The sequence below is a fragment of the Saccostrea cucullata genome, unplaced genomic scaffold (genome assembly GCF_032062105.1).
Source record: "Saccostrea cucullata isolate Sc308-1 unplaced genomic scaffold, CSIRO_AGI_Scuc_v1 ctg1636, whole genome shotgun sequence".
Taxonomy (NCBI): domain Eukaryota; kingdom Metazoa; phylum Mollusca; class Bivalvia; order Ostreida; family Ostreidae; genus Saccostrea; species Saccostrea cuccullata.
The window spans coordinates 156047-167013 of record NW_026921197.1 but is presented as its reverse complement, the minus strand read 5'-3'; the positions used below and the strand labels follow the sequence as shown (position 1 = coordinate 167013).

The following is a 10967-nucleotide window of genomic DNA, read 5'->3' as shown; positions in this document are numbered from 1 at the left end:
AAAAACTGGGAAACCTAAGATATTCCTGATTTTACCTACGTTCACTATAGCGACATCTTTGCTATGGTATATAGAAGCTGTTAGCACGTCTTTTTTTTAAATATTTAATACTCCCCCTCAGGGAGTATTTATACTCCTTGTTCCCGTTCTTTTTTTTTAATCATAGCCTCAATCGGATCACTTCTTCCTTTTCCGTCGTACGCTAGAAAAGTCCATTGTTATGCAACAGAAAAAAGGCGAGGTGATCCGATTGCTTTCACCTGATTGGTGTTGCTTGGATAAACAATGCGGATTTCAAAATCTTGAAGTCAAGACAAAAACTGTGTGAGTAAGTTAATTGTCAATTCGTTAATTATCATTAATTTTATGGTTTAAAATATATTACTCGATTTCATTTTTATCATATTTTGGCATGCAGAGGTTAAATGTTGTATAATGATACATAAACAGCAATTTAACTTGCATTTTAAGTGGTTATGGGTTAACAGTAATGAATTATATAGAAGCTTAATTCTTTCAAATGATAATCAGAGGTTTATTCCTTGAATATGTCCTTGTTAAAACTTTTCATTACACGTGCACTTAATTAAGAGTTCCCTTAATAAGTTTAAGAGGAACAGGAGGAGTTTACATGTGTTAACTTGAAGTTTACTTTGAATCAATTTGTCAATGCATGGATCTATGTAGAGAAAGGGGTTATCAGAATTGATAAATTTTCATTTGACCTTGGACAGCCTCCCAAAAAACTCTGACTTCCCCTTAAAATAGTAAGAAAAACACGTACCTGTATCTGAAGAAATGGACATGACAACTATTTCCCCAAAACACAGACAAACACCCATGAAATAAGTTTATCAGATTTTAGCAAGTTATTGTGAACTTTGTTCACGTTTAAACAAATTAATTCTTAACCCGCCTTTTTTCTCACTTCGATTCCAGCCTTGATTTTTGTGTAACACCCCCCCCCCCCCACACACACACACACACAATAGCATGCCATGACTTTGTTTCTTTGTTTTCTTATATTTATAACATGCATATTGATAAAATTAAGTTTATTTCTGGTGTATATCGGTTATAATCTTTCAAATATTACTCCACAGGGAAAGGGTTATCTGAAGACATTTCAACAATATCCTCCGCGAAGCAAAAGAACTTTCTAAGTTATGGCTACTGTATTTAGAAACAGAAGTACCATTCTCAGCCAGTTAATTATCTTCTTAGTGGTAATTGCCATGTTAGTGGAAACAAAATCCATTCGTGTTAAACGTTGGATAAAAGTATGTATGCTCAATTTTTCACATGTTTATACACGTATCAATCTGATATAATTTAAATCCATATTCGTAAAGCTATATATGGATATCTGAGCTAAATATAAAAATACGAGTGTAGATTTACAAGATACATGTATTTACAATGTTCGTCCGAATGCAAATTTGCACCGATTTTGAACTTAAATAACCCCACCTTACTAAAGTTAAATTGACTTTAAACTATGTTTGATATTTTTATCCGAGTCGGAAATAAATCAGCTATAATTGTTTTAAATCTGTGATTTCTATAAAACGCGATTGATTTGTGGTATCATGCTATTAAATGCGCTTAGCAGAATTAAATGTAGTAGAGACTAATACGAACCCCCTCCCTCCCCAAAGAATGTGTGTGAACAAGAATTACCGCGTCCGTATAGCCGGGGAGCCACACAATGTTTTGTGCACTGGGTTTCTTTTCAGTAATAACCTCTATGTTTAGGTACATGCATTTGGAAAGAGAAAGAGAGATAACCTTAAAATGTAGATGTAAATATTTATTACACTTAAAAAACAAGATAATATGTCTTGCGACCCTCAAGATTCTCTCCCTGCTACAATGTAGTTTTATGTTTTAGTTCAACTCATTCCTAATAATACCCAACAGCGCATAATGGCTTGAAGGGAAAAATTCGTTAGTGGACAGTTGATCAAGAAATTTTGCATCGAATGCAGCACCATGAATATCTACGCGAGTATTTTTTGGCGAGTTGTGCTTCTCGCAAAAATATGCAGTGAGAAGTATGAAGTTTAAAATTTTTGGAATGTTCCAGATAATGAAGTCCAGAGGGATCGTGTCGCAGTAGGCGCTGCCTCGAAAAAAATTGTTCACTGCTCATTGAACCTGTTGCGGAGTATTATGACTAAATTTGCATCCCTGGAATTGCAAGCTGTAATGTCTCTAGATGAGCGAAAAATTCTCGAAGGGAACGGCTAAACAAAAAAAAACTTCGTTATTTAAACAGGTAGACTATATTAAACGTGTTCAGAAATGTTGATTATAATTACATTTGTAAGTGAATGTAAATGTTCTTCATTTCATTACATTTTCAGTGTGCGTCTTCATTGTCTTCAATGACAATTGTACCTTCATGCCCATATGACGAAAACACATATATCAAAAGAGCTCGGTTGAAAAACTGCTCAGCGGTAAAAGCTTGTTGGGATGAACGTTGTGTGTATCACTGTGCACTAAATCCATGGGGAAATGCAACAATAGAAGTATGTGCACCAGAAACACATCTAACAGGTACGTATTTCACTAAGATACACATGTGAAAAAAATCTTCGTATATAAGGCTGTGAAATGTTGTTTAAATCATCATTTACAGATCCACCGAAATATGACTGAAATATAGCCGACTCGGCGTGAAACAGTATCAATCAATCATTAACGGGGAAAATATTTTCATCGAAAACACCTGAAGAAATATCTATTCAAAAATTTCAAGTTTAATTCTAATGTTTTTTTTTAAATACATGTATCAATTATACACTGAAAATGAGTAACTATTTTTTTCTATCAGTTAACACATTTAGCTTCTTTTCTCTTAGAATTTTACCAGACATCAGCCACATGCATGAGGTACACGATAGATTAAGAACTTTGATATGTGCTTGATTTTACCATTTTTAATTTTTCTTACTCGATTTTTTTTAAGATGAATTTATTCTTTTTCGCAGAAATAACGTACATATAAGAGTATAAGTTTAAAAAAACTCTTATATTAAACAAAGGTTTACTCATGAAATAATATACAGTTTATCATATTTAAAACTCGTTTAATTCACTTGCTGTCTGTGTAATTGTCCCTTCATCAAATCTAACTACACGTATTTAGACTTGCAATAGATTTTTTGTCATTCGGTAACATTTCACATTGATTATTGAAAATTTTCTTTTTGTAGGTTCTTATTGCATTCAATACAATCCAGGGGTAGGGCGTATTTTCAAACTGTACAGCCGCCCTTGCAAAGAGTGTCCCTTTAACTATAACTCTACCACATCGTATAAATGTAAGTAAAACCTTTTTAAGTGATAAAAAAAAAATAAAATAAAAATTGAAACGTACAATGTATTTCCATTACTTGATTTCGATATTTTTTTTATCTTAAATGAAAGTGGATTGCCTTCTCCAGATTCAGGATGAAAAAAGATGGGTCGGTAGGTAGTAGGGAGAAATTTCTTTCCACGTACATTTCAACATCAATGCTGAAATTCAAAATCCGTTTTCCAGAGTGCATATATACAGTTTATAAATACATGTAGTTGCCTTTACGTTTAAAAAAAAAGACAATTTTGAATGGCGGAATTATTAGCCAGTCGGTTGGAAGAGGGCAACTAACAAATTTATGAATGGTATAATATGAAAGGTATTTTATTACCGTACCTACCCTTTTAGTACATAGTCAATTTTATCTAATTGCAGATCAATCCTGCTACAAAGACATAGGGGACCAAGAGACTTCCAAAAGTGATGAAAATTCGGATCCTCACGCTATTTCTAATTCACTTTTTGTAAATAGGAATTCAAATTTGAATTCAACAATCAATACTGTCAACAATGTGTCCCATGAGTTAAAAACTTCGTTATCATCTAGCTTTTCAACAATCACCCATGCACCACAGTCCTATTCACTTCACACGAAACAAAGGTATATATTTTATTTTTAATTTTACCTTTTATTGTATTGATTATGTAACAATGTAAACAATATAACTTTTTGTCTTTGAGAGAAGATTTGTTAAATCTTTGACGTTATACATAATATAGAATATGGATCAAGAAGGGTTAATCTACATATTTTGAATCCATAAGGACTATTTTGATTTTGCAAATGCGCTGAGCCTAACTCTCTTGCAGTCGTGCAAATTTTTCCCTGAAAGATATTTATTACAAAGTTAACTAAATTATACGAACATTATGTATAATGTGTGCAAAAAACAGATTAAGATCAAGATAGATTGCTTATATGACATATTCTCGTGTCCAAAGGAAAATCGATTGATTTTATTCTACCTCTACATGATTGGAATGATCATCAGTATGCAGGAATACATTGTTCTACACATATAATTTTGAAAACTTTATATTTTCTTTAAGATTACACCGCAAAGGTAAACGAGGTATCATTAATGTCATGGTTTTAATCGAATTATAGGGTTTCTAATGACGATGATGTAAATTATGGATTTCTCGGAGGAGCTTTAGCATTATTTGTTACCTGTAGCATCTTTGTGCTTCTGATTATATTTTGTAAAGGTAAGTTACGTTCTTAAATAGGATCAAACAACTTTGAAATACAGGCACTGTATGAAAATTTTTCGTTGGTCCTCAAGGAAAAAAATTCTAATTATGTTAAAATTTCTTTTCAGAAAAACTATCCTCCCAAATAAAACAGCTGAAGCAGTGTTTAGCAGATCAAAATGAATTAGAAGATAACAAAGGTATTTAACTTAGCAGATCAAAATGAATTAGAAGATAACAAAGGTATTTAACTTAAATTACAACAATAATATGGAATTGAATTTTAAGGTTTGAAATAAACTTCAGATCAAAGAAATATGCACTCTAATGCCTAGTATTATTTTAGGAATAATTTGTATAATTAAATAGGATGTAAATGATTCCTAATCTTTAATTAGTTCTCTCGATATGGCTTCATTATTACATCAAGTCAACTGACCACTCCTACTAGGCACATCTGAAGCTTCAAGGGGTCCTTATGTTATGACCTGGTGACAAAGCTGTATTGTTAAGAATTTAAAAGTCTTTCACAATTTATGTCGACTTTTTCTTGGATGCTGTCTCGAATTATAAACACTATAATTACACATTTCGTTTTGCAGACATAAAAGAGGAAGAAAAAGAACAGGTCGTCAAATACCAGTTCGATAAGACGGGGAAGAGAACGTCATAAAATCGGGAAAAAGATCTAGTATGTAATTTTAAATTATCATGTCCAAGTTTATTAATTGAGCATACCTCTTTTTTTGCTCTATCTAGAGCATTGTTTTTTAAAGTCCTTAATTGTAAAATAAAAATAAATATTAAATAAATAAATGAAACACGCCAACTTTCAGATATTTAGCAATACGTTATAGTTTTGGTACAAATGAATATAAAAACAAGATGTGTTTGTGAAACACTGATGCGTCCGTATGGCAACATTCATGTACAAGTACATGTAGCAAAGATTATATTTTTCTTCAATGCAAATTAAATATATTGGTACCTAAAATTGGATATTCTCACTGGAAATACAATTGTGAAATATGAGAGTAAGCCAAGGTTAAGGTTTCTTCCTAAGAACATAAATTTCAAAGGTCAAGTTCAAAAGGTCAAAGTAACTGGTATCCAATGAAAGACCTTACCACAAAGAATACATATTTGAAGTATGGAAGCCCAGTCCGTATAAAAGTTATAACCAAGACTTTTTAAAAATTAAGTCAAACTCCAAGGTTAAGATTAAAGGGTCAAAGTTCTTGATTTGAAATGAAAGTTCTTGTCACGAGGATTAATATATAAAGTATGAAAGCATTTGCCTTAACCCTTTGAAAGTTATGGTCAAGTTTTGCTTATTAAATGTAGGTCAAACTCCAAGGTCAAGGTTAAAGGGTCAAAGTTTATCCAATGAAGGGTCTTTTCACAACAATTTTATATGTGAAGAATAAAAGCAATAGCTTCTACCATTCAAAAGATATGGCCAAGGTTAAAGTTTTTCCATAAGTACGGAAATCTCCGAGGTCAAAAGGTCAAGGTTGTTGGTATTCAATGAAATGTCTCTTCGAAAAAGAAAACACATATAAATTATAAAAGTCCTGGTATCTACTGTTCAACAAATATGGCCATTTTGAAAGTTAGAAATTTTTGTGTAAAAGAGAGTCAAAGGTCAAGGTTAAAAGATAAAATTTGATGGTACCCAAATACATGTCATGTAACAAAATCAAAAATTATTAGGAAATGTTTTGCGGACAAACAGACAGACGGACACGAAAAAAACTATATACCCCAAATTTTCATTTACTGGGGAATGAAAATGTGGAATTTGGATATGGTCATGTATTTCACCAAAACATCATAGCATCATCAATATTCTGGTCAATATTGTGCAATGAAGCGATAATGCAATGCCGATGGTTCGAACACAATGGCGATGCAGCGATGTTCACTATCATGTTAACTCTGCAATGTCCTAGTATTGTTACAGCATCGCATCATATTCATCGCATTGTTGCTTTATCCTCATTTTGCAATGGCGTTATTGCATTCGCGCCATCGACCTTTTAGTAATTAATAAATAATTATTTATATGATAACTATATATTTAAAAAATAAATAATATTCAATGATAAATCATTAAGGCACATGTTCTTTTATAAAACTGCTTCTTTTCCGCAATGATTTTTTTTATCTGTATTGTCATTATAAATCTATAAAACGAATGTACAGACATTTGTCATGTGGTAGTAAATATGGCATTGTAGGTTCGCACAGAATGCTTCAAGCTCTATTGATAGAATTCCTCTACATCGCTTTTGTTCTTATTGATAGAGTATGTTGATCTTGAATTACGATAGGTGTCTGTTCGAATATTATGTACATAATTTATTGATATTATTATTCTACATTATCATATAATATCAAAATACTGAGTTGGATATAACCTGCTCTCGATGGCTTTATTGATGTGACAATAATACACTTTTTTATGATATTAAGTGAGCTAATCGTGCATCAGGCACATACCTTGTTTCAAACAAATTTGAGCAATACACCTTCATTGAACCTAAGACCCCTGGGCTCTTTCTTGTTTTTGCCTGAATAATACTAATAATAAACTTTCATCAGAATCATCGATATTTTAAATAGATTAATACTAAAATAAGAAACTCAAATGATGTTATGTGTACAAAGTAGTATAATCCAGGCAGAGTTGGAGAAATTGTTAAGATTTTATCACATTGTCAATGAAATGTTTCGCAAAATTGTGTGTATATTTACAAAAAAAGATAATGTGTCGTATATCTATGCACAAAAAATAATAAGGATAAGAAAAGAAAAATAGGTAATATAACAACAAAATACTGTAAAATCACATATTTTCATGGATCAAATTTTGGAGGACTTGGGAAATATATTGGTTGCGGAGATTTGTTTTCGTAGTTGGAAAATGCAAAGTGGTAATGCTTATGAAATTTTACATGGTGGTTTTCAATCCACCGGTGTCTCAATTCCTTGAAAAAAACGAAAACAAGTAATAATATTTCAAATTTAATTAAAAAAATCTAAATATTTTGGGAATAAATCATATCATTTATATTCAAAATCAAAGAAAATTAATAAATTCTTACATAAAATGTGTTAATGTGTTATGTATCCTTGAAGATGAAAATATAAATTTTTTAAAAAAATTATGGCGACGTGTCTTTTATGCAAGGATGAAAATACTACAAAAATAACTTTGAGATAACGTCATAGTTTGCATCATCAAAGGGGTGTTACCTGGAATCTACGAATTTACAATTATTATTTTGCTTCTCAATTCTTTCAAATAATTTTCAATAGAAGGAATCGTTATTTTTTTGCAGGATATTCAAGAAAAAGAAATGAGGAATAAGTATAGAAGAGACAAAAATGGACAATGAGGATCCCTGCTATAATGATTTGACTGAAAAAAAAACATGTGTGAAAACTATTACATTTATGCAGATCTAATATACATGTAAGACTCTGAATTCCAAAATTGACAAAGTATATTTTGCAAATGACACGGGAAGAACGAAACGAACAAAGAGGAGAAAGAAATATTGATACACTTTAAAAAAAATCCCGTATAGAATATATTTAAGAAATAAGGTATCATTTTTTGAGTTTTATTGAGATGTAAAACGGGTTGGTCACGTGATCAAATCCCATAAAGCCCGAAGGGCTTTATGGAAGATTTGATCATGTGTCAACCCGTTTTACATCTCAATAAAACTCAAAAAATGATACCTTATTACTTATATTTACATTTATGACTTATTCATACTTTATATTTGCCTGATTGTTACTTTTAACGTGTGAAATGCGTTAATTTTTCAAACCTAACGGTATGTATGTAATCCACTAAACGCGCGTCGACCCTTTATGACGTCACAGAGAGATTACGTCGAACGTTTATCCAAAGGCACATCTATGACCTCTTGACACCAAACCTGTATTTACACAGTTATAAAAACGCTTCCCTTCAGTAGTGTTATGTAAAGGAAAACATTTGCAAATGTAAATATAATAGAATGAATATAACTATTATAAAGACTATCCTTAAAATATTTGCAATAAGCAAATTTGACGATAAAACTATTACTTTTTCATTTCCCCCTCTGTGTTTTCAGTGCACAGGCAGTCTCTTCTTCAGAACATGATTCCGCTCAAGAACGTTAAGAGACCAGTGATTTTGATTGTTTTGGGGTAATGTCAGTGAAAGTTTCAACCTCAAAAAGACTAATCAATCAAAAACTCAAGCATCTTTTTTATGTCAACTTCAGAGTACTTGTGTATGCAATCATTTAAGAGTTCCATTTTTATTGTAAAAACAGTTGTCAATGATATAAAAAAAAAATCTGGACTTTCCTTTATCGTGGGGAAAGGTTGTGCATAAAGTTGAAAAGTCGTTGATTTTTAAGCTGTTGATTTTAGTAAATTCTTGTAATTTCAAATTGTCCAAAAGCCCCTTGAAATTTTTGAGTATCCACATCTCATTCACAATACTTCTTGAATATATTGTTGCACAGTGCTCTCGAAGTTTTTCCTTCGAATTCACTACTGTCAATACAGACCCTGAGACGTGCTACTACCCCACACGCTCGCTGCATGAACGGTACACGAACGCTACACGGTTTGCACGAAGCGCTGCACGGTTTACACGAAACGCTACACGGTTTGCACGAAACGCTACACGGTTTACACGAAACGCTTTGCACGAAAGGCTGCACGGTTTACACGAAAGGCTGCACGAAACGCTTTGTACACGTTTCTCACATGCTTTGTGCACGATTCTGGCACGTTTTGGCCTCGGTTTGGATTTTTCTACTCGGAATATCTCGGGCATTATTACCGTTTTATCATTAATTCAATGGAAATCTTTCACAAAGCCACATTAAGCAGCTGTTTAAGTTAAATATCAGTACACTAGTCTTATATAAACCGATAGAAATATTTAATACTCTGACAGTTGTAATTATTTAATAAATAATTTTCAGTTCGTATTTATTTATTTATCCAACTGTTTAAAAACGAAATGCCGGTATAATGAATGACTGTTTAATAAAATACAATTTTTATATAAAGGTATTAGTCATTCATTTCAATGTAATGTTTTTACGAGCATAATTTAATAAATTAAACACAAATTCGATTTCTTTCTGCAGGAATATGAACTCATTGCTTTTGAATAATATTGATTATATTGTGTTTGATTTCCGTAGGCGGATTATTTTTCGTGATTTTGATTTTAAATTAGTAATAAAATTTGCCTATATACTCTCCTAACGATTATTGATACATTTTTAAAGATTTTTTTTTCATTTTACGCAAGCATTATCGATAGGAGGGAAACCGGTAAGGGGGGGGGGGTTAATGTGATCTATTAATCTATTCTATTTTCTTTTTAAATGAAACTTATCAAATAACATCAGTATACCCATCATACTGTAAAATCCTTCATTTCAAAACAAGACTTAACGTATGTATATATGTGTACATTTATTAATACTAGTAGTCGCGGCATTTGACTATACATTGTACATACAATATAGATCGATCTTTACACCGGCATTCAGGTATATTACAAGAAAACTGAAATATCTGAGATGAAATAAAAAGTACTTGATATATAAAACAAATAATATACAATTATTCATGATTTACTCCTAAGGTTTTCTTACATGATATTAATGAAAAGACTACCAAATCAGTTCTGCTTATTTTACTGTTTATACGGCTAGAAATTCGGATTTACAAATAAAAGATGAAATCCGCTGATTTATAAGTTGTACCCATACATATTTATAGAACCATTTTATTTAAAAAGAAATAAAATCCAGTCGTAATTTTCAGGTGTCATTAAGCCGTGAACTCAACATGTACATATAGCAAAACAGGTTTTCAGTTGCCATGCACTCGGAGCCGGTGATCGCTGTTGTAAATGACCTTGATCACAGTTGAAAGGCAAAAAGAAGATTCCAATACATTTTTAAGGGGTGTATCTGTGCACACATTTTCAAAGGGATTTAAAAAAGAATAGAAAATTACACATTTATTTAAACTAACATTAGATTAAAAGTTACAACACAAAATGAAAGACTCTACTAGTAATTTAATTTACCCCCCCCCCTCCTCATTTATAAAGATGTGGTCGTCAGTGCATGTGAATTAAAATTATAAAATCCATTTATTTGGCAATAATGGGCAACATATTTTATGTATTGAGAAGTATTAAATGACACATCGTTTCAAAACTTTCTTTCACGTACTTTAAATGTAAAGACAAGAGCGGAGTCCTGATATATTTTTGCTTTAATTTAAAAAAATAATACCGGTATTTCTTTCTTTCTTTGAGAAAATATATTTACGAAGCCGCGATCGCGTTGATAGTATATTGAATTCA

General features: G+C 31.6%; 1 protein-coding gene across 1 annotated transcript; it reads left to right on the top strand.

Moving 5' to 3' along the window:
* Positions 1–1158: 1158 nt before the first annotated feature.
* Positions 1159–8153, top strand: LOC134259455 (uncharacterized). The gene is made up of 8 exons (XM_062742036.1): positions 1159–1280; positions 2367–2562; positions 3222–3329; positions 3743–3968; positions 4476–4576; positions 4690–4761; positions 5164–5252; positions 7906–8153. The coding sequence occupies exons 1-7, from the start codon at positions 1167–1169 to the stop codon at positions 5232–5234; spliced, it is 888 nt and encodes a 295-aa protein (XP_062598020.1). The 5' UTR covers positions 1159–1166; the 3' UTR covers positions 5235–5252; positions 7906–8153.
* The last annotated feature ends 2814 nt before the right edge of the window (positions 8154–10967 follow it).

Coding starts and splice junctions, on each gene's coding strand:
- LOC134259455 (XM_062742036.1), top strand. CDS start 1,167: ATGGCTACTGTATTTAGAAACAGAAGTACCATTCTCAGCCAGTTAATT. Junction 2,563..3,221: donor ACCAGAAACACATCTAACAG/GTACGTATTTCA, acceptor TTCTTTTTGTAG/GTTCTTATTGCATTCAATAC. Junction 3,969..4,475: donor TCACTTCACACGAAACAAAG/GTATATATTTTA, acceptor ATCGAATTATAG/GGTTTCTAATGACGATGATG.